This window comes from Cherax quadricarinatus, chromosome 42, assembly GCF_038502225.1.
Source record: "Cherax quadricarinatus isolate ZL_2023a chromosome 42, ASM3850222v1, whole genome shotgun sequence".
NCBI lineage: Eukaryota > Metazoa > Arthropoda > Malacostraca > Decapoda > Parastacidae > Cherax > Cherax quadricarinatus.
The window spans coordinates 16,126,577-16,153,585 of NC_091333.1; the positions used below are offsets into that span (position 1 = coordinate 16,126,577).

General features: G+C 42.5%; 1 protein-coding gene across 10 annotated transcripts in view; it reads right to left on the bottom strand.

Annotated features, from left to right (window-relative positions):
• Nucleotides 1-27,009, bottom strand: part of LOC128695715 (uncharacterized) — a 150,148-nt gene that overhangs the window by 10,054 nt on the left and 113,085 nt on the right. For 4 of the 10 annotated variants that reach the window (XM_070093318.1, XM_070093320.1, XM_070093319.1 and 1 more), the window contains 3 exons: nucleotides 22,493-23,025; nucleotides 17,465-17,556; nucleotides 7,666-7,831 (listed from right to left, as the gene is read on the bottom strand). In XM_070093318.1, coding sequence (XP_069949419.1) covers nucleotides 7,666-7,831; nucleotides 17,465-17,556; nucleotides 22,493-23,025 — 791 coding nt within the window. Of the gene's footprint in view, nucleotides 1-7,665; nucleotides 7,832-17,464; nucleotides 17,557-22,492; nucleotides 23,026-27,009 lie in introns of those variants that run through there. The other 6 variants (XM_070093325.1, XM_070093328.1, XM_070093324.1 and 3 more) reach the window with 5 other exon arrangements.

The window sequence follows — 27,009 nt, forward strand, 5'->3', positions numbered from 1 at the left end:
GAAGGTGTGCTGGATGAGGTACATATAACCAAGGAGAAGGTGAAGAAGCTACTATGCGAACTTGACACCTCAAAGGCGGTGGGACCAGACAACATCTCTTCGTGGGTCCTTAACCCTTTGAGGGTTTCGGACTTACTAGTACGGCTTACGCGCAGGGGTTTTTGACGTACTAGTACGCATAAATTCTAGCGCCCTCAAATCTCGGGGGAAAAGGCTGGTAGGCCTAGATGTGAGAGAATGGGTCTGTGTGGTCGGTGAGCGCGGTAGAAAAAATCTGGGACCCAGTGGTGCATTGTGGGAATGCCATCTTAGTAAACAATGTCCACCATGCCTCGTGATAAGAAGCTCCTCACTCATCAGCAAATTGGGACACTTTTGTTCCCCAGTGACAGTTCTAATACAGATGGAAGTGCCAGTGAAGACGAGTTTCAAGGTTTTGGTGAGGTATTGACCGAAACTAATGACCATAATATCGGTAATAGTGAGGAAAACCCAGATGACCCTCAGCCTTCCACCTCTGGTGCTGGGCTGTCTTGTTCACAATCAGTTGTACCAGAATCCAAGAGGAAACTCCTATTTTCCCAAATCCCAGACTCAGATGAGAGCATTTGTGATAAGTGATAGTGAATATGAACTACAAGCTCTTCAAACTAGTTCCAGTAGTGATAGTGAAGTGCAATATTCCCCAGTGAAGCGTCAGTATATACGACGATATATGCGCTCTGGTAGTGTGCCATATGCTATTCCAAGGGGAAGGAGTACATCTCGGAGTACATCCCGTGGCTGTACAACAGGAACACAGTGAAAATGACGATGATACTGTTGCAACTGGGATGGAAAATGTGTGTGGTGGTAGTGGTGCCGGCGGTGAGGCACCAGCAGTGGGCCATGCTGCCACCCACGCCGCTGCCTCAGCTGATCTACAACAAAGGCCACCATCCCCCACCCACCCACCACACCAGCCTCCACCACAGCCTCCACAACCACAACAACCATAACCACCACAACCACCTGTCACCGTCCAGTACCCACCAGCAGACCGCACCTGGGATTGGTAGGAAGCTGTCAGTTTTGTTCCAAATCCCCACCAGTTTGATGACAGCCAAAGTGGAATACTGCCATCTTGTACACTTTGGAACAATGCCACTGAACTGGAATGTTTTGAGTTATTCTTTGACAAACCCCTGATGGAAAGTATTGTCATGGAAAGCAACACATACGAGTACACCATGGCAAACATTACTTTCACCAAAATCACGTCTACACCAGTGGAAGGAGGCAACTGTGGCTGAAATGTACCTTTTCTTTGCCACAATAATGCTTATGCCACATGTGTATAAGCACAAAGTGAAATCATACTGGTCAACAGACTGCCTGATTGCAACCCCAGGTTTCAGTGATATAATGCCAGGGAATCGATTTGTGCTAATGTTACGTATGCTTCACTTCTCAGACAAAACCAGGCCTGACAGAAACGACAGGTTATATAAGATTAGGAATGTGTTTGTGTATCTGAAAGAGAAATTCAGTACGCATTTTTACCTCTTCAGGAAGCTTGTAATTGACGAGTCTTTGATTCTGTTCAAAGGAAGACTCGCAAGCAGTACATACCAAGCAAGAGGAAATGCTTTGGTATAAAGTTGTCTGTGCTTTGTGATTGTTACAGTGGTCTGGTATTGGATATTATTGTGTACACTGGAAGTTATACATTGCAAAATACCAGGAAGTTATTGGGCATCTATGGCAATGTGGTTAGAACAATGACAGAACCATACCTTGGTAAGGGGCATATATTATATACAGATAACTGGTACACAAGCCCCTCACTCAGTGATTTTTAGCGAGTGAACATGACAGATGTGTGTGGCACAGTGCGTGCAAATCGGAAACATATGCCCAGGTTTGACGCTGGCACTCGTAGAAGTGAGGTGCAGGCGTTTGCTGCCAATGACATCATGGCATTTCGGTGGCATGACAAACGAGATGTCACACTGTTGTCATCAGTTCACCCTAATGAAATGGCAGACAGTGGCAGGCAGCATAGAGAGAGCAATGAACCCATTCTAAAACCTGGAGCTGTGATTGATTACACCTTCAACATGCATTCAGTGGACAAATGTGACATGCAGATTGGGTTTGCTGATTGTGTTCGCAAGAGTTATAAGTGGTACATCAAACTCTTTTTCCATCTTCTGGATATTTCCATGCTCAATGCTTATAATATATATAAGATGAGGACCAGAAACAAACCACAGTATGGTGAATTCTGTTTGTCTGTCATCAGACAAATAGTATTCAAGTACCAAGGAAGAACACCTGCAATTGACTGCCCACCAAATTATCAACAACTACCTGCTCGTCTGAAGCATGGTGATCACTTCCTGGTAAAACTGCCTGCTACTGCTTTCAAGAAAAAGGCTCAGAAGAGGTGTTATGTCTGTGCACATACAAGGAAACGCCCATAACAAAGCAGAGACACTCGTTTTATGTGTGAGGAGTGTAAAACACCACTGTGCATGACACCATGTTTCAAAGACTTCCACAGGCTGCAGAACTTCTAGAAACATTCCCTGTGACTGTATATGTGTATATAAAATATAGAAAAATAGTAATAAACAACATTTCATATCATTTGTGTAAATATTTTCTATAAACAAAATAATGACAACAGTATTTACGCCCTTATTGTGTAGTATTGAAAAAGAAATAACTTACAAAATAATTATCATGTTGGCCTCAGAGGCCATAAAAGTTACTCAGAAAAAGAAAAATTGAAAAATAATTGAAAATAGTACATAAAGTAAATAGAAAAATACCGGGTGACAGCAGTCGGCGATGTTACCAGATGTTGTTCAATTTTGGCAAACTTCACGCCTCCATATCTCGGTAAGTATTGATGGTAAAATTTTTTTGTTTAGCCTATAATGTTTAGAAAAAAAAACTTTTCATAAGAATTTTTTTTTTTTTTTTTTTAAATTTGGCCAACCCTGAGAACGAGTCTCTGAGAGGGCCTGTCGACCCTCAAAGGGTTAAAGAGGGAGCAGAGATACTGTGTGTGTCATTAACAAAGATCTTCAATACATCAATTGAAACTGGGCAACTCCCTGAGGTATGGAAGATGGCAAATGTAGTCCCAATTTTTAAAAAGGGAGACTGACATGAGGCACTAAACTACAGACCTGTATCACTAACGTGTATAATAAGCAAAGTCATGGAGAAGATCATCAGGAGGAGAGTGGTGGAGCACCTGGAAAGAAACAAGTGTATAATTGACAACCAGCACGGTTTCAGAGAAGGAAAATCCTGTGTCACAAACCTACTGGAGTTTTATGACAAGGTGACAGAAGACGAGAGAGAGGGGTGGATCGACTGCATTTTTTTGGACTGCAAGAAGGCCTTCGACACAGTTCCTTACAAGAGGTTACTGCAAAAGCTAGAGGATCAGGCACACAACAGGAAAGGCACTGCAATGAATCAGAGAATACCTGACAGGGAGGCAACAACGAGTCATGGTACGTGACGAGGTGTCAGTGGGCGCCAGTGACAAGCGGGGTACCACAGGGGTCAGTCCTAGGACCTGTGCTGTTCTTGGTATATGTGAATGACAGAAGGGATAGACTCAGAAGTGTCTTTGTTTGCAGATGATGTGAAGTTAATGAGAAAATCAAATCGGATGAGGATCAGGCAGGACTACAGAGAGACCTGGACAGGCTACAAGCCTGGTCCAGCAACTGGCTCCTCGAGTTTAACCCTGCCAAATGCAAAGTCATGAAGATTGGGGAAGGGCAAAGAAGACCGCAGACACAATATAGTTTAGATGGCCAAAGACTGCAAACCTCACTCAAGGAAAAAGATCTGGGGGTGAGTATAACACCGAGCATATCTCCTGAGGCGCACATCAATCAGATAACTGCTGCAGCATACGGGCGCCTGGCAAACCTACGGATAGTGTTCCAATACCTCAGTAAGGATTCGTTCAAGACTCTGTATACCATTTACGTCAGGCCCAGGCCCATACTGGAGTATGCAGCACCAGTTTGGAATCCACACCTAGTCAAGCACGTCAAGAAATTAGAGAAAGTGCAAAGGTTTGCAACAAGACTAGTCCCAGAGCTAAGGGGATTGTCCTATGAAGAAAGGTCGAGGGAAATCGGCCTGACGACACTGGAGGACAGGAGGGTCAGGGGAGACCTGATAACAACATAAAATACTGCGCGGAATAAACAAGGTGGACAAAGACGGGATGTTCCAGAGAAGGGACACGGACACAACAGGTCACAATTGGAAGTTGAAGACTCAGATGAATCAAAGGGATATTAGGAAGTATTTCTTCAGTCAGAGTAGTCACGCCGTGGAATAGCCTAGAAAGTGACATAGTGGAGGCGGGAACCATACATAGTTTTAAGGCGAGGCATGATAAAGCTCATGGGGCAGGGAGAGAGAGGACCTAGTAGCAATCAGCGAAGAGGTGGGGCCAGGAGCTATGACTCGACCCCTGCAACCACAAATAGGCGAGTACACACACACACACACACACACCTACCTCTGGGTTTTATTCTATATTCTTACTAGTTCTTGTTCTTTATTCTCTCTATCTCCATGGGGAAGTGGAACAGAATTCTTCCTCTAAGTCATGTGTGTTGTAAGGAGCGACTAACATGCCGGGAGCAAGGGGCTAGTAACCCTTTCTCCTGTATACATTACTAAAGTTAAAAAGAAATTTTTTTTTTCTTTTTGGGCCACCCTGCTTTGGTGGGATACAGCTGGCCTGTTGAAGTAAGATCTAGACTAATCAAAGTACAGTGGAACTCCGGATTTTGTACGCACCGAATATCGTACGTTTCGGATTTAGACCACTTTTTGGGGCAAAATTTTGGTCTGGATTTCTTACCTCCACCCGGAAATCGTACGTATCAGATGTGTCCGCTCATATGTTTGACTCAGTCTGCCTTTCTTATTTGTTCAGTAAACATTACTCCACGCATTCATCCGAAACATTTCATAATAATGCATTGTTTTTTGTGCTTGCAACTGCTAAATAAGCCGCCATGGAGCCAAAGAAAGTTCAGAGTGCCAGTCCTTTGATAAAAAAGGCAAGAATCAGTGATTCAATGATTCTAAGATATGTACGATACTAAAGCAGCAGGAGACGATAAAGGCTATAGTGCCAGCCAGCGATAAAGTATAGCATTAAGAGTGTAGCAAGCAAGTAGGATGACAAAACTAACTCTTCCAATGTTGTTGAAGCTTTATAGGGCCACCGACAACATACACTGCCCAGTGCTATCTTCCACCAACCTAAACCTCTGCCAGCATCTCCTCCATTTTAAGTGTGTAATATAGTATACATACAATAATTACTATTTCTTTACATTCTCTATTATGTTTTTATATATATTTTTTTTTCAACAAGTCAGCCATCTCCCACCATGGCAGGGTGACCCAAAAAGAAAGAAAATCCCCAGAAAGAAAATCCTTTCCTCATTCAACATTTTCATCTCGCTGAAATACTCACCGTCTTTGCAGAGGTGCTCAGATATGACAGTTTAGAAGTCCTTCCAAACTGTCAATATCCCAGACCCCTCCTTCAAAGTGCAGGCCTTGTACTTCCCATTTCCAGGACTCAAGTCCAGCTAAATGTATATTAACAGGTTTCCCTGAATCCCTTCACTAAATATTACCCTGCTCGCACTCCAACAGCTCGTCAAGTCCCAAAAATCATTTGTCTCCATTTACTACTATCTAACATGCTCACACACACTTGCTGGAAGTCCAAGCCTCTCGCCCACAAAACCTCCTTTACCCCCTCCCTCCAACCTTTTCGAGCATGACCCCTACCCCTCCTTCCTTCCCCTACATATTTATATGCTCTCCAAGTCATTCTACTTTGATCCATTCTCTCTAAATGACCAAACCACCTCAACAACCCCTCTTCAGCTCTCTGACTAATACTTTTAGTAGCTCCATACCTCCATACCACACTCCGAATGCTTTGCATAATATTTACACCACACATTGCCCTTACACAGGACCCATACACCAAGAAGACTCTTCAATAAAGGTAAAAGTGATTTAAATGTTCATTTATTCATTTCATTAGTCCTTTATATTTATTTCTCATTGTTTTCTGTATAAAATGTATTTTTCATTAATACTTTTGGGCGTGTGAATGGATTAATTGGATTTACATTATTACTCATGGGAAATATTACTTCTGTTTTTGTACATTTTGGATTTAGATCAACCTTCTGGAACAGATTAAGTATGAAACCTGAGGTTCCACTGCACAATGATCTGTTAATAATCATGAGTCTCCAAGAAAATAGAATTCAATCATATGAATACTGTCAAATATTTATTGAAATTCACCTCTAATAAACTATTAATCTGTCTTTTTTAGCAAATTGTTGTAATGTATCATTCATATAGTATTAATTATATTTGTTAAAACATCTTAAGCCACATATTTAAATTATCTGATACTACCTCATTCTTATTAACAGAGTAAAATACTGAATATTGTATTCTATCACTCTTCACCTGTCTAGACTTAAATAGTCTACAAGTATTAGATAAAGTCTGCCTGAAATGCCTCACCATGATAGTGGCTTTCTTTGTACCAATCAAATTATGAAATGTAAACATACAATGTAACCTTAGCAAAGAAACAAAAATTTTAATTTATTTTTTAAAACATTATGCAAATGTAGAAAGTAATACACTTCAGTGGAGTATTATCTAATTAAACAAACAAAGGGAAAAATAATACAAACACACACATGCATCTCATTAGGAGTAAAATTTCTTTATACTAAAATGTAGATACAAGAAAAATTCTTGAAGCTTGAGTGTCTTGTATAAGGTAATCAGAGTTAAAAGAAAATTATAAAATTATTCAATAAAATTAAAGTAGTGATTGACAATTTAGAAAAACTTGAATGGCAGTTTTTAAAATTACATTGAATCAGTTTCAAGAGATGCATGATGTAAATATGATTACACTTATTTATATAGAGAAGCTTCATTTTGGTTAATTTCAATTTTTTTTTTTTTAAGTTATAACAGAATTTTGGTCCTTTTATTTGGAGTGAATAATATGCAAAGAATTAGAAACAAATTAGAAGATGGTGTAAGGTTACTAAAGTAAAATTCAGAGAGCTGAGGAGGGGATGCCACCCACACCAGTAACACCCAGGTACTTACTGCTAGGTGAACATGGGACAGCAGGTTTAAGGAAACACTCAACATTTCCAACCCATGTCAGGGATCAATCCATGGACACTCAGTGTGTGAAGCGAGAGCAATGCCAACCAATCCATGGGTAGGAAGTTATACCAGAAAAGGTGGAGGTTATACCAGGAAGGTTCAGAGGGAGGGAAGGGATAAAACAATTGAGTGCAGAGGTCTTGAGAATCCCATAAGTTACTTTAAGTGTTACACTGGAGTGGAAACTTAGTGGTTTTTATGGCTCAAAATGTTGAAGTGTGAGCAAAGTAACATTTCCAAAGGTACCCAGAGAAACCAGTTAGCCAAACTTAAATCCTGGAGGTGGAAAGTAGTGCCTACTTTTTGAAGGAGGGGTGGATATGTTGCATTTCTGAAGGCCATTTGAACTGTTATGTCTCGGTGGAAGCTTACTCTAACATTAATATGAAAAAAACTTACATTATAACTATATAAACTCTGCATGAGACATTCATCAACACGTGCAGTGTGTATACTGAGGCCAAGTGCATGCAGAATGTTGAGGGGATTGTCACATTTCTTACACAAACAGGTTTGCCTAGTACAACATAGTGCACCAGCTCGTGCACAAGGACATTCCATTACCCTGCAGATAATAAAATAAATGTTAAAAAATGCAGCAGTTAATGTAGTAACTAATGCAAGATAAAAGCCTCCTCAAATATTACCCATGTACTCAACTCTGTTTTCATTGGGATCTAACTCCAGCTCATCTCATCATGTAACTTAGTGATCAGGTGTCATGCCTCATTAAGTATGCTTAACATGGGTTTTATTATATTTGCATTAGAATCATGTATGGAGATCATATCCAATACCGTCTCAAAACATTACACGAACACCACCCTATGAAGAAATTACCTCTCCAAATAACGCTGACAGTGTGGGGTAAAAAAAGAGTACTTCATGAAGAATTATGTAACAGTACTTTGATCTACAAGGTCATTCGGAATTTTTGTCAATTAAGAAACCTTCTCAATGTAATTTTGGGTACATGCTACATTGAAGAAGTGCAACTTTTCTGCATAGCTCAATAAATGTGGAAAAAAGTAACTTACAACATTTAATAGTAGCATCAGTAGATTTTAACTTGCCTGCTGGGCTAAGAAAGGCGACATCCCCCAAGCCCCCAGCTTCCCGCTGTTCTTGTTAACACTTAAACTGTCCAAATGTAGATCTATGTTTTTTCAACATTTGAAAGTATGTAAAAAAAACTTTGATCTACATTTTTTTTGTTATATTTGAAAATATGTAAAAAAAAATGTAGATCTACTTTTGGAGCATTACGCATGTGAACGTAGATCTGTTTGGACAGTTTAAGGGTTAAGCTATGCAAGTAATGTCTACGAGACAGCATTTTACTTGTATAACTGTTCTCCAAAATTTATCAGTGTTTAATTAACATAAAATACTTGTATGAAACATTCAAGAGAATATTCAATGCATTAATATCAGATTCATTAAAAGGTCAATAGGCCAATATTAGAAGACATCTTTGGATTATTAAGTTCAAGAGATTTGTGAACCAGTAAAATAAATACATCATAATTACGCATTCCTGCACTTTTAACAGTTACTTTTTTGTTTTTATCTCGACAGCCATCTCCCACCAAGGCAGGTAACAAAAAAATCATGCAAGTGCCATCTCTCCAGAAATGTGCTGACATCACAATTAGGTTAACTTCTGACTGCAACATCCCCCACCCCTCAAGAAGGCAGGCACTGCTTACCTCCACGACTTGAGACCAACTAAGAAGTTACCCTGAATTCCTTCATAACGGTTACCTTGCTCACACTCCAATAGCATGTAATTTAAAAACCACTTGCAGCATTAGTATGAAACCCACACCTGGTCAAACACCTCAAGAAATTAGGGAAAGTGCAAAGGTTTGCACCACCACTAGTCCAGAGCTAAGGGGTATCTTACAAGGAGGGGCTGAGGGAAATCAACTCGACACTGGAGGACAAGAGGGATAGGGGGGACGTGATAATGACAAAATACTGAGAGGAACTGACAAAGTAGATAGGGACAATGTTTGAGAGATGGGACACAAGGGGTCACAACTGGAAATTGAAAACTCAGAGTCACAGGGATGTTAGGAAGTATTTCTTCAGTCAGAGTTGCCAGGAAGTGGAACAATCTGGAGTGAAGTAATGGAGGCAAAATCCATACATAGCTTTAAGAAGAGGTATGATAAAGCTCATGAAGCAGGGTGTGTGTGGACCTAGTAACAATCAGTGATGAGGCAGGGGCCAGAAGCTGCAACTAAACCTCTGCAACCACAAATAGTTGAGTGTATAGACAGATGGATGCTCAAGCCCCTAAAACTCACCTTCTCTTACCCCTCCCCTCCTTACAACCATTCCTGGAATTATCTTTACCCTTCCTACCTTCCACTCCAGATTAACACACCCTTTTAACCAAGCTATTCTTCTGCATTCTCTATACATGCTCAAACCTCAAAATACCCTCCTCATCCTTCTGAATTATACCCTTTGTCACCCTACATTGCCTTTAAATCCAGCAGGCTTGTGTAAGCCTTTTGGATAGGAGTGGTTTTTTAATGTAACTTCTTTTTTATATTTTAATTTTTTTTTAATGTAACTGGTGTTGGAGTATAAGCAAGGTAATCTATGAAAGGATTTAGGAAAACTAGTTATCCAGCCTTAAGTCACAAAGGTAAGAAGTGCAGTGCCTGCACTCTGAAGGAGAGATGGTATAGTCAGAAGGTAACTGATTTTGATGTCAGCACACCTCTGGAAAAGGAGCTATTGAGTGAATAATGGTGAATGTTTTCTTTGAGTCATCCTACCTTGGCATAAGATGGCCACTCAGCAAATTAAAAAAGGAAGGTAGGGTGGTAGGGTAAGAAGGCTGGGAGGTAGGTATTCTACACTGTGCCAGGGAGAGAAAGCCAATGATTTATTAACTTCCTTAGCAGAAGATGACATGGCCTCAGTCATTCATTCATTTGCTGCCCATGAATCTTGCTTGGCTCTAATGATTGATTTAATATGCATACTGCCATCCTATTCAAGCAGCAGCCCTAAAACCATTAACATAAATCCAGAATACATAAATAACAGGATGATAAATTAAAATAAATGGCCAACAGTTTTTTCATTTCACATTTATAAAAATGTTTTTAAATATTTTTGGGATGCTGAATTTAAATATATTATTATTATTATAATCAAAAAGAAGCGCTAAGCCACAAGGGCTATACAGCGCTGCAGGGTAGGGAAGGAAGCGAGGGTATTGGATGGCAGAAGGGAGGAGGGATGATCAGCAGGTTACAGAAAACAGCGGGGCAGGGGATAGTACGGGGGTAGAGGGTAGCAAGAGATTGAAGTAGAAAGGGCTGAAGGTATCAGAATTTGTGAAGTAAGTCAGTTGTTGTCAAAAAGTCAATGAGAGAGTCCGGATGAAAGGTGGGTCCATCAGCGAGAAGGGAAGGTAAAGAGAGAGTAGCGGAGCGAAGACGACGACAGAGGTAAATTCTGCGTGCTCGTTGATAAAGTGGGCAGTCCAACAGAATGTGGCTGACTGATAATGGAGCTTGGCAATTCTCACAGAGAGGAGCAGGACGCCTCTCCATGAGATATCCATGAGTAAGACGAGTATGGCCAATGCGAAGACGGGAGAGAGTAGTCTCCCAACCTCGACACTGGTGATAAGAAGACGGCCAGTAACCTATACTCGGTTTAATAGATTGAAGTTTGTTGCCGAGCATAGTAGACCAACGTTGTTGCCAACGGGTGTGAAGGTGGGAAGATATTGCAGCAAAATAGTCCGTAAATGGAATACCTCTATAAGAAACTGGTAGGTCATGTACTGCTGACCGCGCAGCAGTGTCTGCCTGTTCATTGCCCTGTACGTCAACATGACCAGGGACCCAACAAAAAACAATATCTTTATGCTTGGTAAAGATGCGGCGTAGCCAAAGTTGGATACGGAGGACTAAGGGGTGAGGTGTATCAAATTTTTGTATAGCCTGTAAAGCACTAAGGGAGTCTGAGACAACCACAAATGATGACACAGGCATAGATGCAATACGGATAAGTGCTGTAAGGATGGCATACAATTCAGCAGTAAAAATACTAGCCGAAGATAGTAAATGCCCTTGTACGACGCTGTCCGGAAACACTGCTGCGAATCCTACGCCGTCAGAAGACTTAGAGCCATCTGTGTACACGGCAATGGCATGAGAATGAGAGTGAAAGTGGTCAAGAAAAAGAGAGCGGGAAGCGACCGTAGACAGTTGGGCTTTCGAGCAAGGGAGGGAGAAAGAACAGACTCGAACAGCTGGAACTTCCCAGGGGGGTAGGGAAAAGTGAGATGCTACATGTACATAGAAAGGTGGTAGTTGAAGAGAAGACAAGAGCGAATGAAGGCGAAGAGAGAAGGGACGGAGTAAACAGGGGCGGCGAACAAATAAAGAATGTCTACTAATATCAGTGACCATTCTATAAATGGAAGGATTGCGGAGATCATGAGAGCGTACATAGTAGCGCAGGCAATGGGCATCACGGCGATCGGATAAGGATGGAACGTTCGCTTCTGTATAGAGGCTCTCGACAGGGGAAGAGCGAAAAGCACCAAGGCATAAACGTAATCCTTGGTGATGAATGGGGTTAAGGCTAGAGAGAGTAGCAGGAGATGCCGCTGAATAGATCTGGTCACCATAATCAAGTTTCGATAAAATAAGGGTGGAATGTAGGCGGAGGAGGGTTCGACGATCAGCTCCCCATGAAAGATGAGCAAGGGTTTTAAGAAGGTTCAGCCGGCTGTGACAAGTTGCCTTCAGAGAGGTAATGTGAGGTTTCCAGGATAACCTACGATCAAAGAGGAGGCCCAGAAACTTGACTGTATCACGTTCAGGGATACGGGAGCCATAGAGGTACAAAGGATGATCGGAGATGACAGAGCGTCTAGTGAAAGTAATTTGGTGGGTTTTAGTGCTGGAAAATTTAAACCCACGTGTGGTGGCCCAATTGGAAACACGGTCGACTGCATGTTGGAGAGAAACTGTAATGAGGTGACAGTCAGCGCCTGCACAGGCAATAGCGAAGTCATCAACATAGAGTGATGACCAAATATTTGATGGAAGACTAGAGGCCAAATCATTAATAGCAAGGAGAAAAAGTGTTGTGCTCAGAACACATCCCTGGGGGACACCTTCAGCTTGGATAAAGTCCGGGGAGAGCACATTATTAACCCGAACACGGAAATGCCTGTCAGTTAAAAAGTTCTTAAGGAAGGATGGTAGATTGCCTCGAAGGCCTAAGGAGTGGGCTTGGGCTAAAATATTATACCTCCAAGTTGTGTCATATGCCTTCTCAAGGTCAAAAAATATGGCAATAACTGAGTGGTTATTCGCAAAGGCATTACGAACATACGTATCCAAGCGTAGTAAGGGGTCTATGGTAGAACGTCCCTTACGAAAGCCATATTGACGAGTGGAGAGACTGTTATGTGTCTCTAAATACCACACTAAACGTCTATTTACTAGGCGTTCCATTACTTTGCAAACTGCACTGGTAAGAGCAATGGGACGATAGTGGGAGGTTTCATGTCCCGTAGTGCCTGGTTTGCGGAAAGGGAGAACAATGGCGGATTTCCACAGCTGTGGAAGAACTCCTTGTGACCAAATAAGATTGTAAAGGCGTAATAGGACTGCAAGGGCTGACTGATGTAAATGTTGTAGCATACGAATATGAATGTCGTCGGGCCCAGCTGCCGATGATCGGCAAGCTGAGAGTGTTGCCTCCAGTTCTTGAAGTGTAAAAGGCACATTATACTGTTCTTCTCTGAGAGAAGAAAAGTCCAAGGGTGCTAACTCTCTGGCAGACTTTGAGGAAAGAAATGAGGGGCATAGATGGAGTCCCTGAGAAATACGGACCAGATGATTGCCAATTTCATTGGCAACATCTAGTGGGTTTGCTATATCAACACCGGCAACCCGCAGAACAGGAGCCGGGTCAGGAGAATATTTACCACTCAGTTTTCGTACTTTTTTCCAGACTGCACTCATAGAGGAAGCAGAGGTGATGGTGGAGACATAATCTCGCCAGCAAGTGCGTTTAGCGTCACGGATGACACGGCGAGCGATCGCACGCTTCTGTTTAAAATCAAGGAGTCTCTCTGTGGTTCTATTGTACCGGTACCTGCCCCATGCAGCGCGTTTCAAACGTACTGCACGAGCACAAGCAGGAGACCACCAAGGCACGCATTTCTGAGAATGCCTGCCCGAAGTTTGGGGTATAGAATGAGAAGCTGCGGTTAAAACGGAGGACGAGAAGAGGTGTAAAAGCTCATCGATGGAGGACGAAGAAGGAACCTCTCTAAAAACAGTTAGGTGTGAGTAAAGGTTCCAATTTGCCCGATCAAATTGCCAGCGTGGGATGCGAAGAGGTGGTGAATATGAAGGGGAAGTAAGAATGATTGGGAAATGATCGCTGTCATGTAAGTCCGGGAGAACAGACCAAGTGAAGTCTAATGCGGTGGAGGAAGAGCAGACTGAGAGATCGATGCAAGAGAGAGTATGAGTCCGAGGATCAAAATGGGTGTGCGTACCTGTATTTAAAACATGGAGGGGGTGGGTGGCAAGAAAAGCCTCTAACTGAATTCCACGGGAATCACAGTGAGACCCCCCCCCCCCAGAGGAAATGGTGGGCATTAAAATCACCAAGTAACAGAATCGGTGGCGGTAATGACGAAACAAGAAAGGCAATATCCGGAATAGATAATGCCCGAGAAGGAGAGAGATATAAAGAACAGAGCGTATACCACCTATGCAAGTGGATACGGGCTGCTGTGTAATGCAGCGAAGTATGAACAAATAGCTGATGGTACGGAATATCAGTGCGTAGAAGAAGGGCACTTTCATTAAAGGTCCCATCAGGAAAAGGATCTGAAGAATACAATAAATTATAGCCTGAGATGGGAGAGATAACAGCAGAGTGTAATTTTGGTTCCTGTAAGCAAACACCAACAGGGGCAAACTGGGAGAGTAACATCTGAAGCTCACTCCGATTACCCCTGAGGCCGCGTATATTCCACTGTAAATAGGCCATGATTGGCAATGATAAAGATACTTGAAATCCGCAGGTAAGGGTTCCTACGGACTAGAGGGGTTAGAAAAGTCCACATGCGGAGGCAGTGGAAAACGTTCAAGCAGCGAAGGAACGGTGCGCTGTGAAGAAAGGAGTTGCGCAGATGGAGGAGAGGAGAGAGAAGGAACAGAGGGTGGATCAGTGTCCATTGATGGTTTGGTCTCTGCAATATATTCAGAGATTGCTTCAAGTGTTTCGGAATTCAGAGACGTCGTATGGGAGACAATATTGGAAATGGTAGGGGGAGGATGAGTAAAGATTGGAACTGTATTGGACTGTACCAAGGTAGGGGGGGGTGGGCGAAAGGATGGAGGGAACTGGAGAAGCGTGGAAGGGGACAGAAGAGGCAGAAACCTGGGAGGTGGCAGAAGAGGAAGAAACCTGGGAGGGAACAGGGGAGGAAGGTACAGTACGAGGAGGAGGGTGAACCTCTACACTTGTAACAGAGCCAGTGAGAGGGGGAGAACCAGGGACAGAGACAGGGAGGGTAAAATGAGGAGGTGGAAGATGGGTAGGAGGTGTTAACGGACCTTTTTTTGACTTTTGAGAAGTAGAGGGACGATTGGGAGGAGGTGTCATACGAGATCTCGTCGTTACTGAGGCTTGTGAGAGAGAACACGAAGAAGCGAGATCAGACTGAGGCGTTGAAGTAGGGACGTCTGAGCCGAGGACAGCAAAAGGATTAGATACAGGAGTGACTATGGGAGAGGTAACCACAGAGGTGGGTGTAGAAGATGGGATACCAGAAGTGGGGGGACGTTTTGAAACACGGGAATAAGAAACACGTGGGAGTCTCCCTTGGAGGCGGAGATGAGAAACTGCCATGGCATAAGGGAGACCTTCTGTCTCTTTGAGGTAACGGATTTCCCGCTCGTTTAAATAGACTTGACAACGGCGAGAGTACGAAGGGTGAGCCTCATGACAGTTAAGGCAAGAGGGAGATCGATTGCAAGACGTATGAGAATGGTCATCGGCACCACAGACTGGGCATTCGGCGATAGATCTGCAATATTTCGCTGGATGGCCAAATCGCCAGCAATTTCTACACTGTTGCGGTGTAGGGATCACCTTTCGGACTTGTAACCGATGTCCTGCTATATAAACTGAGGATGGGAGTTCTCGGCTGTCAAAAGTTAAACGAGCCACATTGCTAGGGTATCGTCTCCGCCCGCGGGCAGGAAGAACGTAAGTGTCTACCTTGAGGATTGGGAGATCTTGGAGTTCCAGCTGTTCAAGAATGTCAGTGCCACATGTCTGGAAATTTTGTTGAACTATGGTATGGGGCAGAATGACGGTACCACTACAAGAATTGAGGGAATGATGTTTTTCAAGAGTGACAGGAACAGTATCGATATGGGAAAGACGAGAGAGCTCATGAGCCTGGGTAGCATTCTGTACGGTGATGATGCGCGTACCGCTCTTAAGAGCATGAAAAGAAATATCTTTACCAACATGGCGTAGGAGTGCCTTGCCAATACTGTGGTCAGAAAGATAGGCAGTAGAGGAAGTCGGTCGTAAAGTGAAGAATTTAGTCCATTGTTCAGTCTGAAACTGAGCGTGGAAAGGTAGTGAAGGACGTGTCGATCGTTTCTGAGAAGAACGAGAAGGTGGAGAAGTATCATCAGCAGGTAATTGTCGTTGGCGTTTAGGCGTGGGACCAGAGTTGGTCCGACGTGGAACGGGTCGGCGATTTGAAAATTGCCGCACCGTAGAGGGAGAGGCCGGAAGCATAGTCAGAGGAGAGCGAAGGTCCGATAAATCGAAGGAGTCAGTCGAGGCCTCAGTACCTGAAGCGGGTGAGGAAACAGCACCGGCAAGAGGTACAGAGGCATGAGGAGTGTCTGAAGAGTGGTCCAAAGACGAGGCGGGGTCAGAACGGGGTGCGGTATCAAGAAGGGGCCCGGGGGTAGGAGGTTCATGGACTAGGGCTGCCATGGTTAGGTTACTTCTTTCTTTTTGTTTTTAAGAAAAAAAAAGAAAGAAGAAAAGAAAATAAAAATAAAAAAAAAGAATTAAAAAAAAAAAGGGGGGACCGGGGAGGGATAGTTCCTAGGAGGAATGAAAGGGCCAGAAATCTCCCTCCGCGCCCAAGAGGACCTCAGCACCGCAAGTAGCGCAGATGCAGCATGGAACCCGTGCCATACCCTACCCATCATGCTAGTAAACTAACAATCCGGGATAGCAACCTCACATCTGCCGAGCTACCTCGGTGGACAAAAGAGAGGGCGGCCGGATATCCGCCACAAAGCATACCTCCTTCGGCCACCACCCCCGGAATCCGAAAGGTGGCTTCCAGAGATACACCCGTCGCCCGAAAGACACCCAAAGCTACTCCGGGATACCGGAGAGGGATCGGGACATCCCCAGGCGATCCAGATTCCACGGCAAACTACGCCACCGCCAAGAACCTCAACGGAATGGGATGGACCCCGGTATCCTTTCCCCTACCTAGGAACTAGCGCGCCTGTGGGAGAAATCCCAAAGGCCGAAAAGAGGAAGGGCAAAAGGGAGGGGTGGGGAGGAGGAGGAGGAAAGGAAAAAGGGGAGGATGGGGAGGATGGGATAGGGGAGGGGAGATTGGGGGGTAATTAGGTTCGGTCTGAGGAAGAAGACCGACAGGTCTAATTCCTCAGACCAAGAGCCTCTTCACCACGCCAAGGAGCCCCCCTTGAAGAGGTATTTACATTAAGAAATTAGTTTGTCATAGCATACACCACACAAAATATGCATAATCTAAGACCTAGGATTGTTGGGTAACATGTGGTTTTTCAACCTTACCCAAAATACTTATCATATGAATTAAAATAAAAACCTTAAGTGAGAGAGGCTAAAGCTCAGATTCATGATCAGGTCATCATAGCTAGCTTAAAACTAGCAATTTGGTTTCTGAATTGGATAAAATATTAAATTTTGTTGGCTTGTGTAATTTAACAACGTTTGAGACAACATACAACTTGTTTGTTATTTACAAATGCTATTAAAATTGTGTATCATGATTATTTCCAATTTAATTATTAAAGGCTAGTTAAAATAGGGTTAAGAAAAAAAATTCAAATTCTCTTCAGTTTTGTTTCTCAGATTTCATAACGTGTACCATACTTACCGGCAAGTCTCTTCACAATTACACCCCTTTTCCAGGCAAGTTGCTAGAGGAAATGGAAGTGCTGGATTGAAGGGAACAGAGTGCAACATTCCCTAAGAAATATATAGCAAAAATAATTTTAAGAATTAATGAATGCCATTTCAAGAAAATGGAAAGTAAAGATATTAATGACAGGAGGATTACATTCCTAGAGGTGCCACAATATTTTTTACCACAGCAGTCTCCTACCAAGGAAGGGTCCCTACCAAGGAAGGGTCCCCACCCTGAAAAAAAAATTATTATTCGTTCAATAACTATCTTGCCAAAAGTGTGCAGACATCACATTTCAAACCATCCTTTGAACAGCAACATTCCCACCCCTCCTCCAGACAGTACTATCCATCTTCAAGATCAAGTTCAGCTAACCAATTTCCCTGAATTCCTTCATGTCAACTTACTCACACTCCAACAGCATGTTAATCCATAAAAGCCACTTAGTTTTCACACACTAACCTAGCATGCTCTCTCACATGCTGGATTAACAAGCCTCTATCACTCTCCAGCCTTACCTGGGAAAAAGCCTTGCACCTCCTTCACGCCACCCCAGACTTACCTCTATGCCATTCTATTCTTTTCTTGGCAACCCCTCCTCCACCCTTCGAATTACACCTTTCATAACTGTACCCCTAGTTTCTGTGCCAATTCTGTGCGTAACATTTACAGATACTGAGTCTGAGATGAACTGGTGATGGACTGATTACATCGTCTTCAAGTATCTTCTGCTTCTATCAACTTTTCTGTACTCGACTGAAGAAGCCTACTGTGTAGGCGAAACGTTTCGAAATAAAGATACCTAACTGTTGCATATGTGTCTTACCTAACAAAGTCAGTTGATCAAATGAAAATGCTGGCCCACAGATGGCTCCAACTTCATCCTGTTCCCTACTTGTATGTCTCGTAACAATAAAAATGCTTTCAAATGAGCTGATGTAGGTAACAGCTCTTAGCTTGTCAAAGCTAGGGATCCTTAACCTAACTTTGTCAAACCCTGTGTTAAAAAAAAAGAGAGAAAGAAAGAGAAAGAGAGAGAAAGAGAGAATGAGAGCTAAATGGGAGATGGACACAAGAAGAAAGCTAGCATCAGGAAGAGTAGGCTCCAAAACCTGGTGGTCCCTGGTCAAGGACAGACAAGGTTATCTGGCTGATGAACTCATTCCACTTCTAAATCGACAGGATGGGACCACCTCTACTAGTAGTCAAGAGAAAGCGGACCTCTTTGCTACCAAAATCCAAGTTCCTGATCCAGCAAGGGACCCTCCTTGGCTAGCTGCAAGAACTGTGTCAAAACTGTCAGTGGTGACAATAAGGCAGGAAGAGGTGCACTTCCTACTTAAATCGCTTGACCAAGAAAAGGCTGTGGACCCAGACAAGTTGAGTCCAAGATTGCTGAGATGATGTGCAGACCAGCTAGCAGCATCTCTAACTCGTATCTTTCAGCACTGCCTAGTACAGTGTAAATGGCCCTCTCTATGGAAAGAGGCAAATGTAGTCCCTGTTCACAAAAAGAAGAGCAGAGCAGAAATCAGCAACTACAGACCAGAGTCACTCCTGTCAATCACTGGTAAGATCCTTGAGACAATAATCTCAAGACAAATGGCAGTTTTATGACTACCACTCACTACTTTGTGACCATCAATATGGCTTCAAGAAAGGTTACTCTGCTGCTGATCTGTTGTTAAACCTCTCCACTAAGTGGCACCAGTCACTGGATGAATCCTAAGTCAGCTGTGTGGTAGCACTGGACATTGCTGGTGCTTTCGACTGAGTGGCACCAGGGCCTCTTAGCAAAACTTCAAGCACTGGGAATTGCAGGCTCTATGCTATGTCTCCTCAGTGATTACCTTCATGGTAGATCTCTAAGGGTAGTTCTCAATGGAACAGAATCAGCAAGACATCCTATTGGGGCAAGTGTTCCACAAGGAAGCATGCTGGGACCATTGTTATGGAATGTCTACTTCAATGACCTCCATCTCATCCCAGAATCCCATGCATATGCAGACGGCTGTACACTGACATTCACTTATCCAAGAGAAGAAATGCCAGCTGCTCTAAGCTACATCAATCACCAGCTGAGAGCTACATCACCTTGGGGAAATAGATTGCAAGTAACATTTGTACCTGAGAAAACGCAAATGATGATCGTCTCTAGGCACCATGATGGTAATGCTGGTGCGGTAGTAAGGATGAATGGGAGGGTGTTGGCACCTGGAGAAGAAGTTGATATCCTTGGGGTGAGATTTGACTCCAAACTAACCATGAAGAACCATGTTGTAAATCTTGCAAACAAGGCAGCCAGGAAGCTTACAGCACTTCGCCGTATCTCGCATCTGCTTGACAGTAGGGGTTGCAAGATTCTGTACGAGGCACAAGTATGCTCACACCTTGAGTATGCTCCACTTTCTTGGTTTGCCTGCCCCCCCCCTCTCATCTGCGACTGCTTGACAGTAGAGAACAGAGCAAGATGTCTCATCTCTTGCCTGGACCAATCCTGGATAGATCTGTCATTTCAGCAGAGCCTTCAACATAGGAGGTATGTGGGTGGCCTTACTGTTATGTACAAGGCCAATATTGTCAAAGTACCACACTTGGATCCACTTCGAGGACAGTGTGAAACAAGCTTCCATGCCACAAGACGGGCAGAAAGCAGCAATTTCACTCTGGCTGTACCCTTCTCCAGAACATCACTCCATCTGAGATCATACATACCCAGGATGACTCGAGTATAGAACACATTCGTACAGCATAATGATGTCAACGAGGTAAAGTCAGCTGATCAAATGAAAATGCTGGCTCACAGATGGCTCCAACTTCATCCTGTTCCCTACTTGTATGTCTCATAACAATAAAAATGCTTACAAATGAGCTGATGTAGGTTAACAGCTCTTAGCCTGCCAATAAAGTTAGGAAAAAAAACTTTTTGGTTTAAAACAGCGACTTTGCAGTGTATTTTCATGTGGTTTTTATGGTTATATTCAAGGTTTCTTGGTTTCATTTGATGAAATGGAAGATGTGTTACAGAAATAGAGAAGATTTTGATTGGTTTTAGGAATGAAAATAGATTGAAATTCAGCTCAAAATAGTGGAATGTTCGATTTTTATTGATGTTCAAGAGTAAACATATCACATGCGTCCAATACATGTCAACTTGCGAGTTTAATATGCATTCATGAATGCGGTGATATTTATACAATTATTACAATATTGCATAACAGTAAATCTTCTATTTTGTGTGAATAAAAAATCACGACGGAATTCACATGTAACGCCTGGAAATGTAACTAATGAACAGAGAAAATTTTATTTTAGTGCCAGGAATGCCTTTAATGTTTATTATGGACCCTATTTTGAAATTGGAATATTTTGAAATTTGAGTGAAATTTTGCCAAATTATCAATTTCTGATCACTTTATTGGGCAGCTGAAATAGCTGACTGGGTGGTTTCTTGTGTTTAATCTATAGAACAGAAGGCATACTAGCAAAATAGCTAAGAATTTGGTCGATTGGAACGATGTAATTGACCTAAAATAGGAGTCAAAGTGGGCAAAGTCACTGATGCTTAAACATCACTGATACAGCAAAATTCACAATATCATAATTGCGTCAATTTTCCATCAAATTTCATACTTTTTTGTTTTATTACCTTCAGACAAAAAATCAACATTTCATTAGAATTTTTTTTTTTTTTTTTGAAAATCTTGAACTCTCTGGACAAATTTCAGATCGGAGGTCTGGATCCTGAAAGGATTAAAAGTGAACATAGAAAAAAAAACCAGGGAAATGAAAATAAAAATGAAAGGCAAAGAAAGATTGGATACTAGATTGGAGGAAGGGAAGGAATATGAAGTAAATAACGTATTCAGATATACTTGGGAGTGAACATGACACTATATAGGCTATGAAAGATGAGGCGAGGGGAAAAAATTATGTGGTGTTGAAGCATCTTTGGAGTGTATCTATGGAGGCAAAAGAGCAATGTACCATAGTATAGTGATACACTTATATGAGTGCAAGACATAAGCATTAAATGTAGTAGCAAGGAGGAAGCTAGAGGCAGTAAACATGTTTGAAAGCAATGCATGATGTGAATATTTTACATTGATTTCAGAATAAAAATTAGAAGACAAGCAAGGTTACCAAAGTTATAATTCAGAAGGTTGAGGAGGGAAGATGAGGTAGTTTGGACATTTAGAGGGGTTGAAGAATAGAATGACCAGGAAGGTGTATAAATCTGGAGTGGAAGGAGGGGTTGGAGTGGTCCCAGGACGTGTTGGAGGGAAGGGGGTGTAGAGGAAGTTTTGAGTGCTAGTGTACATGGGCACCCAGCAGGCTTGTGTGAGCATGTAAGATCAGAGTGATTAGAGGCATGTGGTTTTTATGGCTTGAGGTGTTGCTGGAGTGTGAGCAATGTATTTATAAAAGGAGTCAGGGAAATCTAGTTAGCCAGACTGGTCCTGGAGATGGGAAGTACAGTGTCTGCACTCTCAAGGGCAGGGCTGTGTTGTTGTCTTATTATAATGGTAAACAAGTAAAATATGCAATCAGAAGGATGTTTTTAATTAAACATTTTGACTGTGCTACAGGCTTCATCAGTCAAATACAGAGGCGATTACAATGTTGGAGACAGAAGTGGGAAGAGAAACTGAGGTAGTCAATCCCTCAGTCTTGATGGAATATTGTCAGTGGGTTAGTCTAAAGTAGAAGTATGAGGCAGAATCTGATGTTGCAGTTCTGTGGGTCATTTGACTTTTAATGTCTACTTTTGGCAAGACAACTATCGACTTAATTTTTTTTTTTTTATCACCCTACCTTGGTGGGAGATGGCTGGTGCTGAAAAAAAAAAAAATCACTTTTCTCATTTTCACAACCTTAAAAATTTAGTTTCTTGTTTTAAGTTTACAATGACTTCATCTTTAGAGCTGAACTTGCAATAAATCAATAATATATTAATTATATTTATAATGATCATAGTAAAGCACAAAAGAATAATACCTGTGAGTCTAAGGCAGCTTTCACTGCTGATACAAGATACCCTGAAGAAAATGGACCACTGGTTGAGTTATTATCAACACTGTTGTCAATGTGCCTCATGCCAGTCTTCAACATATCTTGAGCCTTAGTTATTATCTCTTCACTTTTCCCATATGCACTATACTTCTCAGATACTGATGCTAGTGTGCTACTGCTAGTAGTGGTAATGCCTTTACATTCCTTGCTGGTAACATTTGACTTTGCTGTTAATTTCCCACTGCAATTACTAATACCAGAGCTTTCAGAAGAATTGCTTGCTTGGTCTTGCCCTTTATATTCTATACTTACTGGAGCTTCTGCTAAAACTTTCTGAACACTTGGTTCATAGGTCTTATCTTTATTTGTTTCATGTTTTAAATTACGATTACAGTGCTCATAATTACTGTATGATTTCAAGTCGCATAAATGATCACTACACTGAGTGAGCAGCTCTTTATTTGGACACCATGGAAAACTGCTTCCCACTGATATGCACTTCTCACCCTCATTGTGACCTAGAATAATTATTGTTTTGTTACAACAGGACACTGGGTATCAATATCAACATAACCACAATATGCATTAGCTTATTTTCATTACATTAAAAAGACTAAATCCATGTAAATTAAAATTAAAATTTTCTATTACTTTTGAGCCACACAAATTAAAGAAAAACTTTCCTTTTTCTTTTTAGGTTACCCTGCCTCTGTGGGATATGGCTGGCATGTTGAAAAAAAAAAATCACCTGAATTTATTACACAATGGAACCATGGCTGTCGACTGCATTACTTGTTGAACAAATTGGTTTTTGAACAAGTAATTAGAGAAAAAAAAAATTCTGGTTTTCATACGTTCTCTTGGTTGTCCACTGACAACCAAGACAACCTGGGGAGAAAAAGAGAGAGGGGGGGGGGGGACGCGCTGAAACTCAATCCATCAAGGCTAGTAGGGGTTGGTTTGATAATTTTAAAACAAAAAGTGGCATTCAAAGTGTGGCTTAGCATGGGAAGGCTGCCAGTGTTGACAGTGGCTTTTGAAAAGTACGTTATTGAATTCCAAAAGTACAGCAGGGCACCATTTATATGGCAAGTTAGGTTCCAGGCTACTACTGCAAAGCAGACATTGCCAGAAACCAGAACGCCATTTTTTTTCCACTTATAAATGCATACAAATGCCAGATAACAAGTTTACAATAACACGTATTAAGTTAGCATGATGCTTAAAGCACCCTAGAGTGATAAAATGCATATATACTACATTCATTACTTACCTTAAAATATCTGTAGTCTTAATGTTGGGTGAGAGGTGAAAAGTATTTATTTGCAGAGTCGTGTAGGAGGTATGGTAGCCCTCCTGGCCACCCACCTACTATGACATTTAAAGCACCTTAGAGCGATAAAATGCATATACAGTACACTCATTACTTACCTTAAAATATTTGTAGTCTTGATGTTGGGTGAGAGGTGAGTAAGCAAGATACAAGAGACAGAGACAAAGAGAGACAGACAGAATGTGTATCAAACATCTGGTTAGATGTTTGATACACGCTCGTATAAACACTTTACAATGTGTACAAGTTGTCTCCACAGTGGTACAGTAGAATAAAGAAACACTTACATTCTCATATAACATCATTTTTAGAAGGAATGATGCTCTGACAAGTTAGTACAGAAGAATAAACAAACAGCAACACTCCCAGTCTCATGCAACACACCATTTTTAGAGTGAATATTATCATAATCATCATCATAAAGAAGTGCTAAACCCACAAGCATCATGGATATAGATATTATTATAATAAAAAAGAAGCGCTAAACCACAAGGGCTATACAGTGTTGCAGGGCAGGAAGGAAGCGAGGCTATCAGGTGGCGAAAGGGAAAGAGATGATTAGTAGATTACGGAGAACAGCGGGGCAGTGGATAGTGCAGGGGTAGAGGATAGCAAGAGATTGAGGTAGAAGGGCTGAGGGGAGTGTGAAAGGTATCATCAGAGTTTGTGGAATAAGTCAGTTGTTGTCAAGAAGTTAATGAGAGAGTTAAGATTAAAGGAGGGTCCATCAGCAAGAAGGGAAGGCAAAGAGAGTAGTAGAACGGAGACGACAACGGAGGTAAATTCTGTGTGCTCGTTGATAGAGAGGGCAGTCTAACAGAATAGCTATAGATAGAGTGAAGGCATACGAAAGGAATATTTTTCTACAGTTAAGTAACTGGTGTTTGACTAGAGAAAACGTAATTCATCCAACACTTCTACAAACTGCTTGTGGAAATCCGCCATTGTTCTCCCTTTCCGCAAACCAGGCACTACAGGACATGAAACCTCCCACTATCGTCCCATTGCTCTTACCAGTGCAGTTTGCAAAGTAATGGAACGTCTAGTAAATAGACGTTTAGTGTGGTATTTAGAGACACACAACAGTCTCTCCACTCGTCAATATGGCTTTCGTAAGGGACGTTCTACCATAGACCCCTTACTGCGCTTGGATACGTATGTTCGTAATGCCTTTGCGAATAACCACTCAGTTATTGCCATATTTTTTGACCTTGAGAAGGCATATGACACAACTTGGAGGTATAATATTTTAGCCCAAGCCCACTCCTTAGGCCTTCGAGGCAATCTACCATCCTTCCTTAAGAACTTTTTAACTGACATGCATTTCCGTGTTCGGGTTAATAATGTGCTCTCCCCGGACTTTATCCAAGCTGAAGGTGTCCCCCAGGGATGTGTTCTGAGCACAACACTTTTTCTCCTTGCTATTAATGATTTGGCCTCTAGTCTTCCATCAAATATTTGGTCATCACTCTATGTTGATGACTTCGCTATTGCTTGTGCAGGCGCTGACTGTCACCTCCTTACAGTTTCTCTCCAGCATGCAGTCGACCGTGTTTCCAATTGGGCCACCACACATGGGTTTAAATTTTCCAGCACTAAAACCCACCAAATCACTTTCACTAGACGCTCTGTCATCTCCGATCATCCTTTGTACCTCTATGGCTCCCGTATCCCTGAACGTGATACAGTCAAGTTTCTGGGCCTCCTCTTTGATCGTAGGTTATCCTGGAAACCTCACATTACCTCTCTGAAGGCAACTTGTCACAGCCGGCTGAACCTTCTTAAAACCCTTGCTCATCTTTCGTGGGGAGCTGATCGTCGAACCCTCCTTCACCTACATTCCACCCTTATTTTATCGAAACTTGATTATGGTGACCAGATCTATTCAGCGGCATCTCCTGCTACTCTCTCTAGCCTTAACCCCATTCATCACCAAGGATTACGTTTATGCCTTGGTGCTTTTCGCTCTTCCCCTGTCGAAAGCCTCTATGCAGAAGCGAACGTTCCATCCTTATCCGATCGCCGTGATGCCCATTGCCTTCGCTACTATGTACGCTCTCATGATCTCCGCAATCCTTCCATTTATAGAATGGTCACTGATATTAGTAGACATTCTTTATTTGTTCGCCGCCCCTGCTTACTCCGTCCCTTCTCTCTTCGCCTTCATTCGCTCTTGTCTTCTCTTCAACTACCACCTTTCTATGTACATGTAGCATCTCACTTTTCCCTACCCCCCTGGGAAGTTCCAGCTGTTCGAGTCTGTTCTTTCTCCCTCCCTTGCTCGAAAGCCCAACTGTCTACGGTCGCTTCCCGCTCTCTTTTTCTTGACCACTTTCACTCTCATTCTCATGCCATTGCTGTGTACACAGATGGCTCTAAGTCTTCTGACAGCGTAGGATTCGCAGCAGTGTTTCCGGACAGCGTCGTACAAGGGCATTTACTATCTTCGGCTAGTATTTTTACTGCTGAATTATATGCCATCCTTACAGCACTTATCCGTATTGCATCTATGCCTGTGTCATCATTTGTGGTTGTCTCAGACTCCCTTAGTGCTTTACAGGCTATACAAAAATTTGATACACCTCACCCCTTAGTCCTCCGTATCCAACTTTGGCTACGCCGCATCTTTACCAAGCATAAAGATATTGTTTTTTGTTGGGTCCCTGGTCATGTTGACGTACAGGGCAATGAACAGGCAGACACTGCTGCGCGGTCAGCAGTACATGACCTACCAGTTTCTTATAGAGGTATTCCATGTACGGACTATTTTGCTGTAATATCTTCCCACCTTCACACCCGTTGGCAACAACGTTGGTCTACTATGCTCGGCAACAAACTTCAGTCTATTAAACCGAGTATAGGTTACTGGCCGTCTTCTTATCACCAGTGTCGAGGTTGGGAGACTACTCTCTCCCGTCTTCGCATTGGCCATACTCGTCTTACTCATGGATATCTCATGGAGAGGCGTCTTGCTCCTCTCTGTGAGAATTGCCAAGCTCCATTATCAGTCAGCCACATTCTGTTGGACTGCCCACTTTATCAACGAGCACGCAGAATTTACCTCTGTCGTCGTCTTCGCCCCGCTGCTCTCTCTTTACCTTCCCTTCTCGCTGATGGACCCACCTTTCATCCGGACTCTCTCATTGACTTTTTGACAACGACTGACTTA